At 34.4% G+C, this 25,264-nt stretch overlaps 1 protein-coding gene across 9 annotated transcripts in view; it reads left to right on the top strand.

Annotated features, from left to right (window-relative positions):
* Positions 1-25,264, top strand: part of Znf385b (zinc finger protein 385B) — a 373,746-nt gene that overhangs the window by 306,763 nt on the left and 41,719 nt on the right. For 8 of the 9 annotated variants that reach the window (XM_046447602.2, XM_046447601.2, XM_046447603.2 and 5 more), the window contains one exon: positions 759-869. In XM_046447602.2, the coding sequence (XP_046303558.1) occupies positions 759-869 (111 nt within the window). Of the gene's footprint in view, positions 1-352; positions 572-758; positions 870-25,264 lie in introns of those variants that run through there. The other variant, XM_046447606.2, reaches the window with a different exon arrangement.

Raw genomic sequence — 25,264 nt, 5'->3', positions numbered from 1 at the left:
TCTTCTTCTGAGTGTTGTGATGGCTGTGTGCCACTCTTTTGCTGTGACCAAGTACTTTCATCATTGTATATTTCTCTGAATATGTATGATACATGCAAGCCAAAAGGGGGAAAATCACAGGCGTTAAATCAAAACTTTACTTGACCAATATTTAAACAGGGTTGCATATTAACCAGTGTTATAGTACATTTGAGTGTACAATTGTGACATGCATTTCCAGTAGAATGAATTTCAATCTATAGGATACGTAAGTTAATACATTATTTTAAGATAAAGATTAACATTTTCTGTGCTGTAATAAGAGCCTGCTATTTATGATTTTATCATAAATTAAAAATAAGAACTTGAATGTGTCCGTAATAATCATTACTGAGGTCACTTGAAACCATTGTAAGTATTACCAGTTCTACAGGGAAAACATTAACAACTTAATTTTAACTCTGACTTTTGGATCTTAAGTTTCTGTTTTACGATTCTTTTAAGGATGTACAAGGTTCTTTTGTAGGTATTAGATTTCTTGGAATGTGGTGATTCTCTTGTGGTCTCTTCTTGTGTTGCAGTTTCAAAAAAGGTGGGTTTTTTGTCATTTGTTTTTGTTCTTAATTCTTGGAGTTAAGAACATTACTATTTAGTAAGAATCTTTATTATCTCTGTCTGGGAATTAAAATCTTTAGGAATACTAAAGATACTTTTATTTGCACACTGTTGTCTATCCTTCGAAGATAAAATTTGACTAATTTTTATCATTTGCTTTTCAGATGGATCCTGTGCAAAAAGCAGTCATTAACCACACATTTGGAGTATCCATTCCCCCAAAGAAGAAACAAGTTATTTCTTGTAATGTCTGTCAGCTTCGCTTTAACTCAGATGTGAGTATCATCTTTTCATTGTCCCCTGTGTTTTGTCAAGCTGAAAGTCTAATCGGTCTTAATCTTGTACATTTCTTCATATTTGCACACTCTCTAGTAGCCCTTCCTATTGCTAGCCTACTCATTTTCGTGTGCCAGATTTCTAAGGGATTTGGGTTCAATGTTTTAAACTTGACAATAGAAGAAATGATTGATATCAGAAATTAAGAATTTCTCTATGTAATCAGTCTCACTTATACCTTTTACATTTAATCTCACCAATCATATTGTCAAAAATAGTCAAATAGCAAAAAATAGAAAAAAATTAAAAAGAAATGAATGCTGAAGAAAACCATTGTTATTACTTTCAATCTGAAGTGTCACATTTCATGTGTGTGCAAAATCTTGTTAAATACCTCAGAGAATAATTTACTATGCAATTCAGATTTTTCTAGAACATGGAAATACAGGAAAAGCTTCATAATTTGTCTCATCTGGCCAGCATAATCTTCCTGCTAAAAGAGAAGGAGTGACAAAAATCAATCTTTTTAATAAAAGTAGATTTTTAAAATGTGTAAATAAAGTAATAGGAAAGCAAAACAAATAATAGTAAAATATTTTTAATATCAAATTATTAGGTAAAGCCAATTACCAATATAAATCAGAATCTGAAGGCTGCATATCATTTCTGGTAATTCCTGGGTTACTCAACCCCAGAAGCCATTTTACAAAGAGCATGCTACAGGATTAATGTTTTTCAGAAATACTAAAATTATAAATATCTTTTTTCACATATACTATTAAATAATATTTTTATAATTTTATATAATAAACATAATAAAATGATTGTCCTTAGGAAAAAGGAGTTGTTTGTCATGATTTAAAAATTATATGTAATACAATCAAAAATTCCATGAAATTTTTTGGTACCTGATAAAATTTTATCTTCAAGAATTTAATATAGGGTTGGGTGTGGTGGCACATGCCTATAATCCCAGTGACTTAGGAGGCTGAGGCAGGAGGATCACAAGTTCAAAGCCAGCCTCAGCAACTTAGACCATGAGCAACTCAGTAAGACCCTGTCTGTAAACAAAATACAAAAAAAGGCTGGGGATGTGGCTCAGTGGCAAAGTGCCTCAGAGTTCAATCCCAGGTACCAAAATAATAATAATAATAATAATAATAATAATAATAATAATAATATACCTAAATAAACTGAGAAAAATATGGTTTTAATTCATTCAAAGGCGCAATACTGATGATGTCGGTTCTCCCCAAACTATAAACCCATCAGTATCCTGATCAAATCACCAAAGACTTTTTTTTGGTAGAAAATTACACAATTTTTTAAATGTACACAGAAAAGAAAATCACTGGACAACACAAGCATTTTTAAGTACAAATTTTTAAAACTTTCGTTTCCTTATTTCAGTACTTACTATAAAATCTATAGTCATTGAGACTATAAAATTGGAGAAAGAATACTAGACACATTGAGCAATGGAGGAGGACAGAGTCTAGAAAACCTTTATGTGCATATGTGGTCACTTGTCAATAACCTTGCATAAGTACTTCAGAAATAATGCTAGAACAATTAGATATGCACATGCAAATTTTTAAAAAAGAACCTTGACTGCTACCTCATATGAAACATAAGAATTAATTCAAATGGATCATATAAATTTAAAACTAGAATGTCTAGAAGAAATTATAGAACATCTATTTGACCTTTTGTTAGACAAAAATTTCTTAGATGGGAAACAAAAAATATAAACTATAAAAATATTGACATATTGGGTTTCATCAAAATTTTAAAATTCTGTTCTTCGGATGACATTATTAGACTCTTAAGAAAATGAAAAAAAACAAGTATAGACTATAAGAAAAGGACTTGTATATGATACTACTAAGGACTTATATATGAAACACGTAAGTAACATAAATTCAGTAATAAATTATTTGAACCATCATTTAACAAAGAAGAAATATGAAAGAAAAGCACATAAAAATTCTCAACATGATCAACCATATATTATATTTATTACAGAAATGCAGATTAAAACCACAATCAAATATCATTTTACCTATTATTAGAAGAATTAAAATTATAATCCCGGTGACACAAGAGGCTAAGGCAGGAGTATCACATGTTCAAAGGCAGCCTCAGCAACTTAGTGAGACCCTGCCTCAAAATAAAAAGGGGCTGGGGATGTGACTCAGTGTTTAAGAGCCTCTGGATTCAATTCTTGGTCCTAAAACAAACTAACAAACAAACAAAGAAGCGGGAAATTAAATAAATTGAAGGTACCAAGTGGCTAGGATGAGGAGCAACTAGAACTCTCATACATAATGAGAATACAAAATGGTGTGGCCACTTTGTAAAACAATTTGGCAATTATTTATAAGAAATTTTATGAAATTATGCATGTGTTCCCCATGTGACCCAGCAATCCTGCATTTAGGTATTTATCCAAAATAAATAAAAACAAATATTCCTATATATGTGATGTTTAAAGTAACTTTATTCATGACCATCCAAAACTGAAATCAACCCAACTATCCATCAGCTGATGGAGAAACAAACAGTGTAGCCATACAATGGAATACCACTCAGAAATAAAAATAAAGTACTCATGCATGCTACAACATGGACGAAACCAAGGCAACATGCAAAATGAAAGAAGTTGAACACAAAGACTACACACAGTACAGCTGCACTTGCTTTACTTTCTCAAAAGACAAAACTATGGGAATAGTCAGATCAGCGTTTCACTGAGGCTGAGGGTAAGATTAGGCAATTGTGCACAAAAGGGCATGAGAGAACTCTTGAGTGATGAGTATATCTTATACTTTCAGTGCTATAGTGGTTACATGACTGTCTTTGTTTTTTATTTTTATTTTTTTTAATATTTATTTTTTAGTTGTAGTTGGACATAATATCTTTAATTAATTAATTTATTTTTATGTGGTGCTGAGGATCGCACCCAAGGCCTTGCCCGTGCTAGGCGAGCGTTCTACCACTGAGCCACAACCCCAGCCCTTTCTTTGCTTTTTAAAAACCGTACAACTGAATATCTTTAAAGGAATTTAAAAAAAAAAAAAAAATATATATATATATATATATATATATATATATACACACACATACACACACACACACACATACATACATACACACACACACACACACACACACACACCTTATTAAACCTGACTAGGAATAATTAATGATATGTGTGCCACAAAATATTTTATGAATAAAAGATTAATTTATGATGGGGATATAACTACTAAATGCAGTAAACCATGCTATTACTAGTAGATTTAAGGCATAATAAAGAACTTTTCCAAGAACAGCCAGAATAATAAATACTGAAATACATCCAAGTATATTTAGCAGTTTTTCACACTTATTGTCCAAATTTCTATAGTTACATAGAAAAATTAAAGCCTCACCTCTATAACTGTATGAATATAAAATTAAAATGTCCCAATACTTAATAGGCCTCTTGAAAATGAATACCCACCTAAAGACATGTTCCATCTCTAACACTAGCCTCTCACTGCAGAAATGCTAGATTTTGAGAAGATCTCACAGTACAATACAAATGAATTTCAAAATAAAATTTTGAAAGTGTTGCAAAGATGTAGAATTTCATGAAGCCCAGGAATATAAAGTTAGAGAATTGTTTGTTATAAAGCCACTAAAAAAATGAGGATTTGCCTGTTAAAATTTGAGTTTTAAAGAAGAAAAAATAACAAAACTGTTGATAGGCTCTTCAAAACAGAAGGTTTTGAGAGTCAAGTCAATAATGGGATCTTGGGGCAATTTTGAATCATTCGAGTTAAAGAAATATGTTTTCATGGTTCAAAAAGTGTAATGATTTTAAAAAATACTTTGAAAAATCTTGTTATGTCCCATTCCCAATCTTCCTACCCTCCTTGCCATCATTTCCAGTTTATAACCTCTTTAATATTTTTGCATATCTCTCCAGAGTTTGCTTATGTAACACCAACTAAATGTGAACATATATTTTTATTTCCTTCCTTTTCTACATATCATTTTATTTATGCTTTTCTTTGCTGTGTATTTTTTTACAAAATAAAAATAATAATAATAATAATAATACCTTGGAGAATTTTCCCTTTCACAATGTAGAGAGCTTCCTTTCTCTTCTTTCACAAATGTGGTAGACAAAGATTTCCACGTCTTAAACCCCGAAACCTAATATGTTACTATACCTGGTGAAGAGGAATAAGAGTGCTAATAAGATGGCCCTAAAACACCACCAACAAAAAATCATCCTGGATAATGTAATGACAAGGCTACTTGAAAATAGAAGAGGTAACTGGAGTAATACAATGTAAGAAGAACTTGACTGGCCATTGTTAGCTTTAAAAGTAAAAAAAGGTTGGCGGGCAGCAGCGGACAAGGTAAGGAATGTTGGCAGCCTCTAGAAGCTGGGAAAGCAAGGAAGTTAATTTGCCCCTAGAATCTCCAGAAGAGAAGGTAGTCCTGCTACCGGCTTGATTTTAGCCCAGTGAGACCTACATCAGACTTTTCACCATCTAAACTGTAAAACAATAAATTTGTATGCTTTAGTTTTATGATAATTTGCTGTGAAAGTAATAGATAACATAGTCTACATATGTATGTATTATAATTTATTTAACTCATCCCTTATACCATCTTTTGGTATTTAATAGGTTTTTATAGTTGATATAGTCAGTAAATGACAGAGCTAGGACAAAAATCTGGGTATCTTGCCTCTGAATCCACAGTTCTTCATATTATGTTGTCTCTCATAACTTTATTTATTTTCTGAGAATTTGACTCCTCCTCTATGACAAGCACTTTGCTAGGCTCCAGAATCCAGCAGCAACTTTTACTGTCAAACAGTAGGAATAAGAATATCTAGAATCTGTCCTTAATCTGCAACCCCCAGAATGTGTTTTGGGTCTCCTATTCTATGTTTTTCTTAGTCCAAGGTTAGTGATATAGAACACTAGATTAAGAGTCCTTGAACTTGGACATTAAGTCCTAATTTTGAACTTGGTGAATCACTTCAAAATTATCAGCCTGTTTCTCTTCTCTAATAAGACCTAAAATGAACCTGATCTTTGGGAGGACCACTACAGCTCTATGACAAAAATAATTTCCACAATATCATATCAGGGTGGAATATGAACACCTATATCTTACAGATGGAACAGCAGCTAAAACAGAAAAAAATGACTACAAATTCTTTTTTTTTTTCCTCAGTACTGGGGATTGAATCCAGGATTTCTATACCACTGAGGGATTATACCACCAAGCTACATCCTAGCCGTTTTTATTTATCTATTTTAGTTTGTTTGTTTGTTTTGTGACACTGGGGATTAAACCCAGGGTATCATGCATAGTAGGTAAGTGCTCTACCACCAAGTTATAGTCAACACCTTTTTTTTTTTCTTTTTGAAACAAAATCTCCTGAAGTTGCCTAGGTTGAATTTGAACTCCTGCCTCATCCTCCCAAGTTGCGGGGATTACAGAGGTATGCAACTGTACCCAGTCAAATTCTATTTTTAATTTTGTACCATGGGTTGAGTGAGGAGAAGTACAAGAATTTTCTTCCTGGATTTCTCTGGGATTAGGTTCAGCTTTGACTTGAGTTTCATTCAATATCAACCACTTTCTCCCTGTGTGCTAATAAAGACGGGGACAATTGTGCACACATAAGCATATGACCACCAGCCTCTCTCTGACTGCTCAAAAAGCTCTGTTGATAATAAAGAAATAAATTAAACTTCTGAGTCATGTTTAGATTCAGGCAGTAAAGTCACAGAGTCTGGATGGCAAATTCACAAATGTGACATATACATGTTCTCAGTGTTTAGTAATGGTGCTACTATCTGCATAACTAAGCTCTGAAACTGAGCATTTTTTATTTGGGGGAGAGTTTATTATTTTATAATTACCCTATTTACATTTTAATGTAAGAATTAAGAAGATGCTCATCCTTATTTTCTTTAATAACATTTCTAAATCAGCCTGAGACTGAATTGGCTTCACTCCTTGGTGTAGAAAATATGTTTATTGAAAAATCTGGAAGGCAAATTTGCACAGTAAACAGACTGCATTCTGCAGTTCCCCATTACCCATATAAAACGAACCAGGGAAGGCCTGTGCATTAAAATTCAATGTGACCTAGTTTAAGTGTTCTGTAGCCTGCTTTGTCCAGCTTTTACCATCTCCATCTCGGTAGAACTCCACTGTTGGAAAGCAAAAGGCCACAGCTTTATTTACACAATACAGTGTTATGTAAATGAGCAGGCATTAATCACAAACATTTCCCAAATGAACCTTTACAAATTAACACCATTAACTTTGCCAAGGGGCAAGCTTTGCAGTCCAGGAATAATATTCTTTCCAACTGATCCCAGACTTTTGCCCAAATGTATGCAGACCCCAATCTCTGTTTTCTTTTTAACCACCTTTTTTCCTCCAACATGGTAGAAGCTTAGTGAAGTTGTGCTTAGCCTGAATGCCTCCTTATTCTCCAATGAATGGATACATTACAACGGTAGTATGGTCATAAATTGATAAGCCTAAATCTGAATTTTTGCCTTTTACCTGGAAGTGTCATTTCCAGAGTTAACTTGCCAGGAAAATGAGCTAACATACACCTTAAAATTTTTTTTGGAAGCCTGGAATGTAGCTCACTGGTAGAGTTTGCTAATACATGTGAGGCCTCGAGTTCAATCCACAGTACCTTAAAAAAAAAAAAAAGCTAACATTTCTTTCTTTTTCGCTAAGTGGAAAGTTGGCAGATAGGAACTAATTTACATATTAATTTCAATTCCTTGGAAATAGTAGCAGAAGGATGATATGAATTTAAACAGATTCTTACATAAGAGCAGAGCAACTTGATTTTCTTATATATATTTTTAAAAACTTAGTTTGATAACCATATTATTACTTTTTATGACAGCATTATTATTATACTACTATTTCTACTATAACAAAACACAGTTTATTATAAATATCCTTAATCGATAACTGGGTCCTTCATTCTTTATAGGCAAATCAAATGAGAGCATAATGATCTTTTAAATCAAGTTTTATATACTTTAATTCAATATACCTGAAATTTTGGAATTCATCATTAATACCACAATACTGTCCCTAAGTACTGACTCCATAGGCTTTCATTACTCATTTGGAGCTAATTCATTTGATTTTTAAAACTTACAGTATTACTTCTTGAACAGCATCTCAAATTTGAATCACATTATAGTTCACAATTTTTAATTTTATCTTACTTGGTAGTACTTTCTAGGTTTGTGATTTTTGTTGATGTTGTTCTTTGTATTTATTTTGGTTTGGGGTTATCCAGTATCTTTACCTCTCATTTCACCCCTCTCTTCTTTTGGCTGTGTTAGTTATGCTTTCTCAGATCCCAAGACAAAGAGATGATCTCATGCCCTTTCACTGAATTCCATTAGGATGATTAAGTACAAATGGGCAGGAAGTTGAAGGTTTGCTTATAAGTTGAAATAGTAGGGGGACCAAGTATTTGTCGTTTGTGTGAATATTTCTGTAGGTGACTTTCTTTATTGTAAATTGCTCTGAAATTTCAGAAAATGTAGTCATTCAATATCACCCTCAGTTCCCATGACTTCATTAGTGTACAGTTTGTATTTCTGCAGTGCCACCTACTCTGGATTTGTGTCTTTGTCATCTTTCCAGCTTTCATTTAGATAAAATCATATTATAAAGTTATATTCTCCTGGATCTTTCTCTCATTCTTTTGAGTTTTTATCCTGTTCCCACTTCCTGATTTCTTTTAGCAGCTAAAATAATACAGTGCATAAACCAGCTGCCCCCATGAACCATCTGTCATTTCAGAGGCCCTAGTGCTGTCTCTGCTCTAGAGGCCCTGGCCTCATCCTGCAGAGACCTAGGCAGTCATGAGATTAGAGAGAAAGCTACAACTTTGAGTCCCACACTCACTCCCTTTCCACTTCATGTTGGCGGGTCCTCCACCTCCTCTGGCCAACAAAGCTAACTCCACCTCTCCACCAGCTGCCACGAGGCAGCAAGTCCCTGCAGCAGCTGTGGTTGTCTGAGAAGTCAGAGCGGCCAGGACACAGAAAGCCAGTTAGCCACTGCCTTTGAAGATGTCCCTTGCAGCAAAAGCAAAAGAGACCCTAGCCACAAGGCATTTGTTTGGGCTTTCTGAAGGATCAAGCTGTTTAATAATAATAATAATTATGATGATGATGATGATGATGATGATGTAACATTCTTCTATGGGTTTCTGCCAATTTGCTATTGACTTCTTTGGCTGCTTTTAACTCTTATCAGTGTTTCTCTTCCTTTGTGTTCTCTAAACCTCCTTCCTTTGTTCTCAGTCTTCTTCCTCTCCTCTTCTTTTTCCCTTCTTCCTCTTTCTCTGTAGAAAAATAGAACAAATATTCTTTTTTCCCTGTCTTTCTTGAACATTTTTAGTATCTTTATTAAGCAATTCTTTAGCTTAATAGCTGGATTCATTGCTTTAAATTCAGAAATACTTCACCTGAAATGACCTTTAGAAGATACAAAAAAAAAAATACTAAGACTTTCATTTGGAACTCTAACCAGTGTAGTATTTAAAAAAATAAATTTATCTTATACTTCCAGAATTTTCAGTCACTAATAACAGGGAAAACTTTTTCAAGTTTTTTTTTTAATATTTACTTTTTAGTTATAGGTGGACATGTATATATACTATTTAACTAGTACATAATATAGTTTAACTTTATTTTATTTCTAAGTGGTGCTGAGGATTGAACCCAGTGCCTCAACACATGGTAGGCAAGCGCTCCACCTCTGAGCCACAACCCCAACCCTAACAGGGAAAATTTTTAAACATTCAATTCCCAATATTTGACCCTCCACCAAGACCACTGTCACATATTTCCAACAAACATCTACACGTGTGTTAAAGCTATGGATTAATGGCTACCTCTCTCACATATATGTATACAACCACTGCCACTCACCCATTCACATTTGCTCTATTTCTCTTGAAAGCTCTTGAGGGTAGAAACTAACTCCTTTATAGTTCTATTTATATAAATATATATAAATTATATATAGTAGGTCCTTTATATCCATGGGTTCTACCTCCATGGATTCAACCAACCACAGTTCAAAAATATTTGGGGAAAAAACGCATCTGTAGGGAATATTTATATCCTTTTCTTGTTGTCATTTTCTAAACAACACAGTATGACACTATTTATACAGCATTTGCATTGTATTAGGCATTATCAATACTTCAGACATTATTTAAAGAGTATAGGAGGATATACATAGGTTATATGTGAATACTCTGTCATCTTATGTAAGAAAATTCGGCATCCACAGATTTTGATATCCAAGGGAGGTCCTGGAACCGATCTCTGACAGATACTGAGGGACGACTAGATGTATAATTATGTATAAGTTATATGTTTGTGTATTCAAGGGTGCTATTTTCCCTATGCTAATATAGCCTCCTATTTAGAAACAAAATAAGCCATGGAAGTTGGTCCTCGCTGAAAAGTAAGTTATGATGAGGGGATTGGAGAAGTCACACTTAAATGGAACTCTGCAGCAGATGATTAAATAAAGAGATACCACAGCGATAATAATCTTATTGCTGGGCTAGGAACTGAAAAGCTGGTTTTAAAGTTTATATCTGCTGTTAAGCAGTACAAATTATTAGATAAATGAATAATATTCTGAGTTTGAAAAACCAACTGATTCTGTCAAGAGAAAAAAGGTACAGTACTAAAAATAGAAGGAATCAATAGCATCAAATGGAAAATCTAGAAAATGATAACCAGCTTTTGTCAAACATTTTACATTTTTCCCATAAATAAGACTATTTATATTGATTCTTAGGTTTGGAGGGTAGTGAAGCAGATAGGAGGTAATTAAAAGCATAAATCTCCAGAGCTTGGGAAGGTAATTCTCTGTTTTTCAGCCAGAGCTGACAAAATGATGAACATTTTTTGCTTCAACATGACAGAAATATAGCATGATTGCATGGAGCAGGGACATATTGTGCTAAAAGTTTTGCTCAATAGCTGCTCTTTAACAAAGCTCCTAAACTTTATTCAATTTTTTAAGCATATAGTAGTTATTAGTTTTTTAAAAAATCTAATTTTTACAGTAGTACTATAATATGAAGACATCACAATATTTCTCAGCATTGCCTTAATTTAAATAGATATTTGGATAATTTAGAACTGTTTCAAAATTCATCATTAAAAAAAAAGAGACTAGGTTTAAAATAAACATTTTTTAAAGTAAGCATTATGTCTTAAAATCTCATCAGAGCCTGTATTTAAGTAATGGGGAAATTATGCATCAGATATAATTCAATATTTTTCTGTTTATTCTTTAAACATATAGATGCCTCACATAGCATGTAACTTTAGTTCTTTATATGTATTAAATAATATACAAAGTTGGATGATTAGCCTAATGTTGTGAAGAACATAAATATGAATTATACAATGAAAATATCAATACCCACCCTACCCCTCAGCAGGATACATTCTCAACAGAAAACCATTAACTATCTACAATTTACTGTCACTAATACAAGCTTTGGTACATTTCCATTAGGTAATTGGTTTGCTGAACAAATGTTAATAATACCTTTTAAAAATAAATATTATGGGTGTTCTTTTCTTCCTGTGTAAAATCCTGTGTTAGTAATGACCCTTTTAGTGAAAACTAAAAAAAAAAAAAAAGGCATTTTCAAGTCATTTTGTTGAATTTTTTCTATCTGAAAGTTTTCTTGTCACTTGGGAGAAGACTACTTAAGGTTCCTGTATTTTGCATCTTCACTCTTCACTTAGTTAAGATTGGTTACAAAATCCCTAACAAGAATACAGTGTTTCACTTGATTTTTGTGTGTGTGTTTAGGATTTCCAGCTACAAATGTATTCAACATATAATTAACAACAGGTAGAATTTCTAGGCTGAACACCTGCAGGTTTCCAAAATGATTAGTAGTTGGTTTAAATTTTACATTCAGACTTTATTTAGGACATGTTTGGTTTCCCATAGCTTATCTTTTTATTCTGAATGCTTCAGTGGACAGTCGGTGGAAATTCGCACAACCTTTCCAACAAGAAACAAAATGTATTATTTAATATAAGACAAAAACAAAAAGAAGCTGGATGGAATAAAAAAATAAGCTTATCTATTTCACTGCATTAACTATGTGGCTGACTTAATATATAGCTCAGAATAATCTGTGAAAGAGGTACCTTTTAGCTGCTTTCACCTTTCAAGCAGCTTTTTGAATAAAGTGACGGCACTTTGCTTGGAGAACTTTAAATATGGTTGGTCTGCAGAAAGAGCAGCTCTCCAGGAAAATCTGATAGGCTGGTGAACCTTATGATGCATGATTTGGGACCTGAGTAGGAGGAGAGGATGGCACATGAGGAAGTATTGCTTTAGCCAATTTCTAAAATTTCAAGACTTTGTTAACAAAATAGTGTAACCAATTAATATGAGTTTTTAATGGTTAAAATAAAGAAGCAGTGAACTTGTTCTTAGACAGGAAAGGAACATCAAAATAGTTCCTCCCTCAAATGGAATGTATGAAGAACATACTCATAGACCTGGTTATCTAGCTAGGGAAACAAAATAGTACACTTAGAATCTACTGAATCGAATAGCATTAAGTGTGTCCTAATGTAAATTTAGGAAAGGTGAGAGCATGTGGGCTAGAATAATCATGAGTGGAAAGCTAGCCTTTGATGGATGCCTCCTCTTCTGCCAGCCCCTATACCAGATACTCTCCACATGTATCATCTCCATATATTCAAAAGGGTTCCTGGAGGAGATGAAACTGATAGAGACTTGGGAAGTGGTCAGAGTTTGAGGGAGAGATAAATGAATGATTAAAAAATTCTAGAGTCAAAGCAGATAGGGTTCATCAAGGATCTGGTCCATGGAATCCATGAACCCCGAAAACTGCAAAATTTTCATGTCTATATACCTGAAACCAACTTTACTTACAACAGGTGACTGAATCATCCCTTCTCCTGGGGTGAATGTTCCACAACTTTCTTTGTCAACATGTTACAGAATATGGTCACTTTGAATGACTAGTATTTCATCTTATCTAAACCTAAGGAAGAAAGGAACCAAGCCTTGGCCTGAACATTCTCTCCCTCTTCCTCCACTTTAGTTTTGAGTTCCAGGATGCCTGGAGAGCAAATATAGTGTTCAGTAGTTAGAAAACAGGTCTGATTAACTAGGTCTTCCCAGAATACATCTTACTTTTAAGGTAATCTGTGGGGAGGGGGGAGAATATAGCTCAATTCTTAGTAATTTGTATTACCTTCAGATTAAAAAGTATGTTTAGCTCTAAAAAAAAATGATGACTTTATTACTTTGGGTTTTTTGTTGTTGTTGTTGTTTTGGTTTGTTTTTTTCTTCTTTGTTCCTTGGTGTTAAAGCACATAACAAGTTTAAACATAAATTTCAATTTTAATGAAATTAGCCAAAATCAGTAAAATATTTCAAGTGAAAGCTAAAATTGATATTTATCAAACAAGAAGAATACACATCACAGTTGACATGTTCATTCTTATATTTAAAATGCAAAAATTCCAAGTAGACATGTCAAATGAAGAATCTGAACTATCTCAAGATTTGTTTCTTTAACATTACTATTCTATCATGTGTTTATTTCAAATCACCTACTGAAATACCAGAACAGGAGTGGCACAGGGTTTGCAAATATGAATGGCATCTGAACTGATATGGAATGATTCCTATCTATTAGGAACTTACTCTTAAAATGAACAGGTGTAGTGAAGTCACTGTGAATTGAAGAGTTCAATTGTGTAACTACAAGTCCTCTATATTAACTTCCATGTAGTTAATTAAAACCATAAATAAACCAGGTGTGGTGACACAAGCCTGTATTACCAGCGGCTCAGGAGGCTGAGACAGGAGGATTGCCAGCCTTAGCAAAAGCAGGGCATTAAGCAACTCAGTGAGACCCTGTCTCTAAATAAAATACAAATTAAAGCTGGGTATGTGGCTCAGTAGTCGAGTGCCCCTGAGTTCAATCCCCAGTAACCGTCCCCCCCCCCAAAAAAAAAAAAAACATAAATAAGAAAAATGTGCTAATTGTTTTTGTTTGTCTGCAGTACTGAGGATTGAACAGGGAATGCTCGACCACTGAGCTATACCCCCAGCCCATTTTATTTTTAGACAGGGTCTTGCTAAGTTTCCCCCTCTGGCCTAGAACTAGCTATCTTCCTGCCTTAGCCTCCCAAGTGCTGGGATTACATGTATGCACCACCACACTCAACAAAAAATGTGCTAATCTTACATTTACATATATTATATTATGAAGTCATAAAACAAAATGGAGTCACATTTGTTCCTACTATCACAGGAGTACTTTATTACCATAGTTTAGAATTACCAGCATTTAATGAAAATAAAAAGCAGACTGCTTTTTTTTTTTAGTCAACTTTATTGTTTAAATTGTCTACAGACAGTGCAAAACCTTATTTCCTGCATGTAAGGTGAACATTCCCATAGCCCCACCTTCAGTATATCACAAATGATTCATGTTCAATTAATGGGAATTACAGTTCTGCTTTAAATTCATGTTATATTTAGAATGAGCAATTCATACTGAAGAATGTTGATCATCAAATAGTTTCTTTTTTATCTTTGATTATGTCCACCAAATATTCTCTGAAAATCAGCTTTCATTATCAGTTCAGAGATATGAACTGTGAGCTAAAGATGATAATCTAGTTTTTGCTCTGGAAAGAAGTAACTAACATTTTATGAGAGGCACCTATGGAATCATTCCTTCTATGATGATTGGGGGTTTTTACATCATAAATTTATTGCCTTTTTTCTTATGTCATTTGGGATGAAGAGAAAAGTCTAGATTTACAAAAGGAGTAGGTAGGTTATTTGTTATAGTTTTGTAAATGAAATTGTTTAGGCCAACAAAATGTCTTATACATACTTTTAAAGTAAAAATACCAACAATCTCTTTGTGATTTAATTTACATGGACACAGATGGTCACAAAAGGAGGTATTTATTAATATCTGTAAATGTTGGGGAAATGATAGATGTCTACATTTGTAAAATGCCAGAATAGAATTACTGAGTTCACAGATGGAGATTTAAAAATTAAAAATTTGAATATCTGACATTCTTTTCAAGCTAGCTTTCTAGAGATTTAGACATTGAATAACTGTCTTTTGCATAAATTTCCATTTTTATAAATCCAGTAAATTCTTATTAATTTAGACTACATTAATTAGGGATTTGTGATAATTCAGGTATAGATGAATTTTATTTATTTTTGTTTGGTCCAAATTCTTTCTTCAAAGATAATGCAAATGAGAATTGCAAAGGAGGTGGAAACAGATTTAGAATACCAGCAGAAATGATTTTTCAAGCACACTTCAGCACTTTAAGGGCATTCATTAAAAACACCAGCAGTGATAAAATCTAAAATAATTCTTATACATATTTAACAAATATAATCTCTTGTAGCAAACAGTTATGTACTAACAGCATTTCTTCAAAAATGTTCTACTTTTGAGGGTTTTTTTTTTATAATTTCATTGTGTCCATCACCCAAATTTTAGTCTCATTAGATAAGTTTTCTAAAATTATAAATATTTAGTAACATCTAATACTCTTCTCTCTTTTAAATAAAATTAATATTTTCATTACTTGGTTAACATCTCTCTGAAAGTCTTTCTGGTCTTTGAACACAAGTAATATCTAGACCCATATTTAAGGCCAAACAACTATTGTTTTGAGGTCTGAGTTATCCAATTAATTTATCCACACTGATCTTACTAGGTGAGTCAAAGATAAATCACTGATTCTGTGTTTTGACCTAAACTGATCTTGATAGACAAATGATCAAACCATTGAATACAAGATTTGTTTTTTCAAAATTGAGCATTCAGTCCGTTGGGAATCTGATCACTTTACACCAAGATTAGTCAAGCAGCCAGAACCTCCAAAATCCTAAAAACCAGTGACCCTCACTTTAGTCCACTACTTCCAGTCATATCCTTTGTAATCAGTTGGTACATGTGGCTTTTTCTTTTATACTATGATGACAATGATGATTGTTTTAGCTAGCTCTTTTGCTTCTGTGACCAAAAGACCTGATAGAACCTATTAAGAGGAGGAAGGAACCCAGGACCAAGGCCCTGGGTTCCATCCTCAGCACCACAAAAAAAAAAAAAAAGGAAAAAGGAGGAAAAGGTTTATCTGGGAATTCACAGTTTCAGAGATCTCAGTTCACAAAAGACCAACTCCATTCTTAGGGGCTCAAAGTGAGGCAGAACATCATGGCAGAGAAAAGCAGCTGAGAACATGGCACCAAGAAGCAGAGAGAGGGAGAGACTTCCTTTACCAGGGACAAAATATATCCCCAAGACATGCCTCCAATTACCCACCTCCTCCATCCACACCCAATCTGCCTACAGTTACCACCCACTATCTTTATCAGAGGATTAATGTGCTGATTATGTTAAAGACTCTCATAACTCAATCATTTTGCCTCTAAACTTTCTTGCATTTTCTTACACATGAGCTTTTGAGCGACACCCAACATCTAACCATAATGATGATGAAGATGATGATGATGATGTGAAAGAGAGAGATCCAAGCAGAAAGTCAGGAACCTGGAGGAGTAGGAGGTTTTCTTTTCATTATTATCACTCTTGTTGTTACCAGAATTTTCACTCTATTAGTCACCAGCATCCTCAAAATTTAAACTATTCCTAACCAGTGTTGCTCATCTCCAGTCCAGTTCCTGCCATTCTCTCCGTTATTTGCAGTGCTTTAGCCACAATGGCTTGCTTTCACTTCCATGAATCTGCCAAGTCACTTCTGCCCCTCCTGCTTTCAGTCTAGTTCTTACTCCTATACTCCTTCTTTAGGTCTCACCTCAAATGTTTCTTCATTAAAGAAGTTTTTCTGGACTATAGTCTAAAATTAGTTCCACCCCATTAATAATATCACACTCACTAAACTCCATGGTCTGTATTACAGTTAGTAAATGTGTCTTTATTTACATAACTCTTTGTTTAGTATCTGTTCTCTGAACATGTACGCATGGACACATGCACACACGTACGTACATGATTATTGATTGCATAAAGACAGAAACTGGGTCCATTTTGTTCATTGCTCACTCCATGCTACCTTAGCACAGTGCATAAACATTTCTTGAATGATCCTAAAGGGGATTTTTAACTGATGGCAACCTAAGGATTGGTTGAGAATTACTAAATCCATATAGTTAAAATTATATCTTACATGACATTAAAGACCATGCCCCCAAACCAGTTTTCACTCCAGATAATCTATTTCTAAGGAAATAGAGATCATCTTTTACCAGGGTGGCTAAAGGTTAAGAGTTCCTGTTTTGGACCCTCTGTGAGGGCTATTTTGACCTGGGCTTGAAACTTACTTTAGGATCTTATGATGTATCTTTTAGTTTGAAGCCAGGGTCTTCCATTTCTGATTGGGCAATAACTTAACTTTTCAGAGTCTCTGTAAACTTCAACTAATAATGTTTGCTCTGTATGGTTTTGTGAGGCTGAAATGAGATACTGCATGTGAAATGCTTAGCACTGTGCCTGGTACATAGCAAAAAGTAAACAGCAGCTATTTGTCACTATTTTTATTATTGAGTTTAGAGTAATTTTTTGTAACCTGACATTGTGTTTACAGCCTTTCTGGCATTGTGTTCTCTTTATGGCTGTGTATTCTTCTCCTCTTTGAAGTGGTAGGCCAGGTGCTATCATTTTCCTTGGAACAGTATCTATAAATAAGATCTTTATTTCAACAAGCATGGCTACCACTATATTTTTTGTACAGCATTATCAAATATTCTTTTAGAACATGAGAAACTCAGATTATTTTTTAGCTATTTAATGAAGTTGCTTTGAGATTACAGAAAAGTAGTGTAATACTTAAGATGTTGCCATACTTCACAAAGACTATAGTTCCTCCTTGGTAGCCATATTTTTAAATTAGTTTTACTTTTGAGATTTTCAATTTTTTTTGGCCTCTGTGTGTTAATGACTTATCCATCCTACTTTTCTGGTGGCTCTTTTTCTCTATTCTGTGTTGATTTCTCAACCTCATCCTACCTGTTAAGTATAATTACTGTTCTATTCTGCTCCCTGTACGAATTTTAATTCCTCAGGAGCCTCATCTACCTCCAGAGTCTCATCCATAATCTTATCATATGGTTCCCAAAGGTTGTCTCCACCCCACTTTCCTCAAATACCAGTTGTATTTCCAGTCATCTGCTGAACTGTGCCACTGTGCAGCCCATGAGCAACCAGACAGAAAATGCTCAGAATGAATCTTCATTTTCCTCTGCAATATTTCTTCATCAACCCTAACTACATTTTTTTTGTTATTTTGTCCCTTTTCCTGCCATTTAGATATGAAACTTTTAAAGTCAACTCTAAATATTTTTTCTTTCTCTACCTTTACTTTAATTCTATTGCCAAGTAAAAAAGACTTTTTTTTTCATTCATTTATTCATTCATCCATTCCTATCATCAATATTTATCAATGCCTCCAGTGTTTCAGGCAGTGTGCTAAGTGCAAGAAATGCAATGAAGAGAAAAGAAATCTTATGTGTACAAGTTTAATGAAGGTTATTGTCTGAGAAGACAAACATTAATCAAATGGTTATATAAATTAATAAATAAAATTTAAATGGTCATAAGTACTATGAAGGGAAGAATCCAAAAAGTTAGGATATGACTAGTAGTCTAGGGGATCACTGAACTAAGGAAAGTCTGAGCTGGGTTTTGAAGGATGAATAGAATAAATTAATAAAAGAGAGAATGGATTGTATTCTAGGCATGTGCAGAAAGACAGCCCTGGACTTACACTGAAGCCATGTTGTTATTCCTCAGAGAACAACAGAGAGGAACCAAACAAAATTAGAATAAAGAGGGAGTAGGGCATAAAGGTCTTGAATGTGAAGATTTTAGATTTTAATCCAAGAACAGTGAAAGGCATGTGGGTTTTGAACCAAGGAATGACATAAACAGATTTGAGTTTTGAGAATACCACTCTGTGGAGAACAGCTGGCACAAGAGCTTTAGGGGCCTTTGCAGGATCACTAAGGAGACCGTTGTAGAGTCCAGGCAATGATGGTGGCATCTTGGACCAAATGTTGCAGTAGAGATAAAGAAATCAGCAACAGATAGAGAACAGTGCTATTGATAGAAAAGGAACACTAGAAGAGGACTAGGTAGTTTGGGTAGTAAAACAGACACATGATCTCATGAGTTTGGCATGGAACTTATGTTCAGGTGCTTTAGATATCCAAGTAGATATGTGTCTGTAAAACTTCATTATTCTGAATTTGGAGCTCAGAAGAGAGATTGGTGAAGAAATGATTGTGTAAGTTGTAATGTGGGTGAGATTGAACAGGGAGTAGATTGGAAAGTTTGAAGTGGGAACTCAAAAAGACCTAAGAGTGACTCTTGTATCAACATTTAATGACTGTGCCAGGAAAGATGGGTCTGCTAATGGTTCTGAAAAGAAAGAAGAGGGAAATCAACCTGCAGAAGAGCCTGGGGCAAAGTGTCTTCCTAAAACAAGCAAGAGAGGAGTAGCAAGAAGCATGCCTGCATGGTCAAGTGAAAAGAGTGAAAGATGCTCTCCATTTTAGGATTTAAGGCACTGCTGTCTCAAAATTCTCTACTTCAGCAAACTGAGGTGCAATAGATTAAAGGAGAGAAAATGGTGACTCATATATAACTATATTAATAAATTCTTCTGTGGGATGTTTTGTTTTGGATTGGGGAGGTTTGAGCTTGTTTAAATGTTGAGAACAAGGATCTGTTTGCAAGAAAGAAAGGTTGAATATAAATCTTAAAAAAGATAAGAGATCATAGGCACAGGGGAGGCAAAGGAACAGCACCTCTGGATAGAAAAACTTGCTTTAATAAGAGGAAAAGCCCAAGCACAGTGGTGCACACCTATAATTCCAGCTACTTAGGAGGCTGAGGCAAGAGTATCCTAATTTCAAGGCCAGCCTCAGCAACTTAGCAAAACTCTTTCTCAAAATAAAATTTAAAAACAGATAAGGATGTAGCTCAGTTCTGAACTAGTGTGTGTGAGGGCCTGGGTTTAATCCCCAGTACTAACACACACACACACGGAATAAGCTCTTTCTCTGTAAAAGTCCTAGCTTTTGATTTACAGTGCCCCTGAAATCTGTCTTTAAGAACCCCTTTATTCCCTGTCTTGCTATGAAAGAACCTTGTAGTTACTTTCCCATCTTTTCTTGCCTCCTAGTAGATCATCATGCTATCAGATTATGCTAGAAGTAAAGCCCTTAGTGGCTTCTCATTACTTACCTAATTATGCTATTAATTAATTACTCACCTGCAATTTAGTATTTAGAGCCTAAATAATATGCTACTTACATTACAATATTTTCTTCCCACTTTTTCTCTACACATTCCCACATTTCACTGAAAGTAGATCATTCTCACCTCCATAAACATAGATTGTTTTTTCTGGACATCTTTTTCTTATCATAGTCTTCTCATTGGGAGTATGTAGCTCTGCCTTTGAGATCCTTTCCACTGATAAAGACCTATCTAGCAGCCCTTTCTTCTCTTACTAAAATTTTATGCCATTTTATCAAGCTTGTTTCACCTCCAGTAGATTAATGTCTTATATGTGAAGATTGACCAGATTCATTTGGAACGAAAACATTTTGTTTAATCTGGTGGTTTACTGTAGAGGGTTAGCATAACTCAGTTTGGCTAAGTGATTTCTTAAGATGTAGTTTTATTATTTTTTCTTATTTTTTATATATGTTAAAAGTACATTAATCCTCATATTTAAATATTTCACTTAATTTTTAATTATAAAATGTATGCTGGGTTTTAATAATTAGTTTAGGGTTTTTGAGTGTGAAATTTACAAAAACTGATTTTTGTAAAAACAGGTTTTCAGATGAGTGATGGTAAATAAATAATTATATGTGTGTGTGTATATATGTGTATATGTGTGTGTGTGTATATATGTGTATGTGTGTGTGTGTGTGTGTGTGTTTGTTTTGGTACTGGGAAATTGAACCCAGGGGCACTTTACCACTGAGTCACATACATAGCCCTTTTCATTTCTTATTTTAGACAAGGTCATAATCAAGTTCTGAGGACTTCACTAAGTTGCTGAAGCTGGCCTCAAGCTTGCTGTCCTCATGCCTCAGCCTCCTGAGTCACTGGGATTATAAGCATGCACCACCACACTCAGCTAAATAACAACATATTAAATATATACAATATTACTAAAGCTATTCTTCAACCAGTTTTCTGAACATGGCACTTTCAAAAGTACTTTGCCACTCTTGTCTACATTAGGAATATTCACTGAATATAAGGAGACATGATGCAAGTTCTAATTTTAGATTCATTTTGTATCATTTATGTAAATTTCTTTAATATGGAAATAGAAGTGAGTGTAATACCTCCTGGACTGATTAAAAATTAATGTGTGGAAGCCTGAGAGCCTAATTTAAAATACCATCACAAGGCTTGAGTTAGCTGTATAGTCACAGGTTTAATATGGAAACTTGAATTATATTGCATTACTTACCATTGAGTAACGAAAACTGCTCTATGAAGCAATCCATTTCCCCACCAAAAGATAGCAACACTCTCATGCATGTTAGCAACTTGGAATATAACTGTGAAATCACTACAAAATTTGAGATACCCTTCTTTATATTTCAAGGTTGCTGAGAATTAATAAAATTCTCATCTTAATAAAAGGCAAAAGTAATTTGAAGGAGGTTGGTAACTTCCAATTTCAAATACTGTTGAGAAATCTATAAAATAAATGACAAGGATTTTAATTATTGATAAATCCTGAATACTTTATGTTGTATTGTAAAAATAAAAGATCATATCTACATGTTTCAAAAAATTCTAAGGTTTAGAAGTTCTAGAAGTTTAAGTCCCCATGTGCATAATTCTCTAAGAAAATTAGATATTTTCCTAAATTATAAATGTTGCCATTATTTCATATTCGAGAATTTTGTTAGTGTACAGAGCACTTGTTTTCTTACTCTGGGTGTAATAATTTAGAGAATATCATTTACTGAGTGCATTCTCTGTGGCATTCACGATTGCTTCCCTCTATGATTTGAGAGAGAGTTAAAGGAATACTTTTCCAGGGTCCATTTACTTCATCATACCTCAATTAAATTCTAACACACATACAAGGAATTTATACATAAATTTATCATAACATTGACTTAGGTATTGATACTCAATCCAGAACACGAAGTAAATACACCTTTCAAAAATTATAAAATTATAGTGTAACATAGAGAGTTGTTAAGTAAGAATTAGCATTTTCTTAGGGTAAGCATCTCAGATACTTCTTACTAAAAAGAGTTTTGATGATATTAAATTATGACTATATAAAAGTTATTTTATTTATTATCTCTTGCCTATGTTGAAAAAAATTCACAAATATTCTTCCATTATGTTAATGGGGGGTATTTTTAAAAATATAATCTTTATAGATTTTATTATTCAGTAATAGAAATAAGTTGTTAATTTTATGGGTTGAGTTTTACCTTAACGTACCTATATGATAGACCTGGCTTTTCAAAAGAAATAAATTTTTAATTATGGCCTAATTTGAAAATAAGTCGAGAACTAGGAGAAAGAGAAAAATTGAACAAATGAAAAGATTTGGACTCAGATCACAGTTGATATAGCCACTACAATTTTACTGTAATGTAGAAGCAGCATCTTATGGCGTCATCTTTTTATAGTCAACATGCCTAATAATCAAACATTTGATTTTCAGTATAAAATATTGTGATGTTTTTCATTTATACATAGGAACTTTTTTTAAGGTAGCACAATGTATCAACTTTTGCCTATTATTCTCTTTCTCTCTCTGTGTTCTAGAGAAGCTGAAAAGCAGGGAACATGCTATAATTCACAGGACTCAGTACCCTAGCACATGTTTTTCTCTTTGCTGGAAATACCTCCCCTTCCACCATGCAACTTCAGAGCCCTGCCCCTGTAACAGGACCCAGCTCTGAAGCTCCTTTTTCATGAAATTTCCATGGCCCACTCAATCTGAAGAGATTTTTCCATTTCTCTGACTCCTGCAATTCTTGGTTCTTCTGTAACTCCTGTTTCCCACCTTTTGCTTTCGATTATAGTTATGTATGTGCTTTTCTTTCTTTTCTTCCAACCACCACTCTTGAGAGTAGGGGATCTTTATTTTTAATTTTTCACAATTTCTAACATTTGGCAGGTGTTAAATAATTCTTCAAAGAATAAATAATCACGTTTCTCCCGTGTTAGTTTTCTCTGTTTTGTGGAAGCTTGTTAGACATATGTATAATTTGAAATCTTAGTATATAGGATTTGTTTTTGTTTTTAATTAACTGACTTCTGCTATTTTCCTTTAACATTGTCTACCACTTTGGCATATAAGATCTCAAAAAACCTGGCACAGTGGTGTATACCTGTAATCCCAGTAACTTGGGAAGCTGAGGCTGGAGGATCTCAAGTTCAAGCCAGCCTCAACAATTTAGTGAGGCTATGCAGCTCCAACATTTAGCGAGACTCTGTCTCGAAATAAATAATAATAATAATAATAATAATAATAATAATAATTAAAAGGAGTGGGAATGTGGCTCAGTGGTAAAATATTCCTGGGTTCAATCCCCTATAACCCCCCCACCAAAAAAAAATCTCAAAAATAAAATGGATGCCAGCAGTTTTCATGACATTAAAGAAATTTAATTAAGGGAATAGGCTTAATTACTTTTTCAAATGCAAAAGAATTGGTTCTGTTGGTAAACAAATAGTTGGGTGCTTTGTCCAGGAACCTGGCCTTCCCTAGCCATTGTGAGTTTGTGTTTTGGATTCTGTTTTCATGTAGAGTGAACACACTTTAAAGTCCTGACTCAAGATCCTAGCCATCGCTCTGAAGTACAATTAGTAACAAAGTGAAAACTGGAAATGAGAGCACAGTGGATTTTAGAACTTCTCATTGGGAATATTTCATTCCATTTTTATGTCTAAAGCAATACCTTATCTCATTATCCTTTTTATTTGGACCAGTGGGATTCTGAGAAAGTAGAGGATTTGGGAAAGTGAAGGGCTTTAGTAACAAAGGTGATTAATGGAAGAAAAAGATTTCAGGATGTCATTTCCTTTGAAAGCTCTTCCTCCAGGGAGTAGCCAGGTAGCTCCTGGAGTGGTCCCTGAAAGAAGAACCTAAATACCCATAAATACTTAGGGGAAGGTCAGGGTGGTGGTTCTGCCAGCTCTTTCTAGTTATGGCAACTTTTGTTATGAACTTTTTTTTTTCCTTCCCCTTTTTGGGATGCTGGGAATCAAATCCATGGCCTCATGCATGCCAAACACACACTCTGAGCTACATCCCCAACCATCATTCTGGCAGTTCTTGTCCAGAGGATTCTTTGGTCACTGACCCTTGGGGACACAGCACTTCAGGAAGGGAAGAAGGAAAATACTGTTAGTACTGTACACCCATGCGTCTGCTGATTTCTCATTGAGTGTAAAGCTGTCAGTGTGGCCAAGTCTCTCCTAAATGATACAAGATTCATTGTAGATTGGACTTGATTGTATCACCTGGTTCCTGGGTTCTCTGGCTCTTGTCCTTGCTTTCACTCCTCAATTAAGGAGATTCCTGGATAATGAAGTCATGTTAATCTGATTGCTATTTAACAGTGTCTCAGTTTCATTTGAAGATTTGCCCAGGAGGCAGAAGCTGTTGACACTGCCTCAGACACAGTATTAAGGATAGCAAAGTGCCACTACCAAGAACAGCACAGGGGGACTGGAAAGATGCCAAATGGGAGTGAATGGCGCCTGCCACCCTGTCTTTATTCCACAATCTTCCACTTCACTTTTCCCACACAACAGTCAGTAGAAGCTAACCCTCGTTGCCCTTCTCTCCATGCCCACAGCTTAAAAGGAAAGTGGAACACAGTTATGGAGAGCTCTTTCCATCTTGGCACCCTGTGAGGTGTCACTTTGCTGGATCTTTATCCCAGGTGTTAATTGACACTGTTAACCTTCTGCAGTGATGCCAGGAATTAGTAATGAGGAAATCACATTCTGCTTATCTTGTAGTAGGAAGTTTTATTTAGAGAAACATATGTTTCTTTAGCCAAAGGCCACTAAGGTAACACTGTCCTATTTTTTGTACTTGGAAAGATGAGTCCTGCTATCTTATGAAAACTGTTACATACCTAAAACGTGGGACCTTCTTAGCTACTTATGAGTATATTACCCCAAAATTATGTAGATATTTTCCAACTCATAGAAATT

Source organism: Marmota monax, unplaced genomic scaffold, assembly GCF_021218885.2.
Source record: "Marmota monax isolate L192 unplaced genomic scaffold, Marmota_monax_Labrador192_F-V1.1 WCK01_AAM20220418_F8-fsc00007, whole genome shotgun sequence".
NCBI classification, from domain to species: Eukaryota; Metazoa; Chordata; class Mammalia; order Rodentia; family Sciuridae; genus Marmota; species Marmota monax.
The sequence above is the reverse complement of the archived record's forward strand: the minus strand, read 5'-3'. Positions and strand labels throughout refer to the sequence as shown.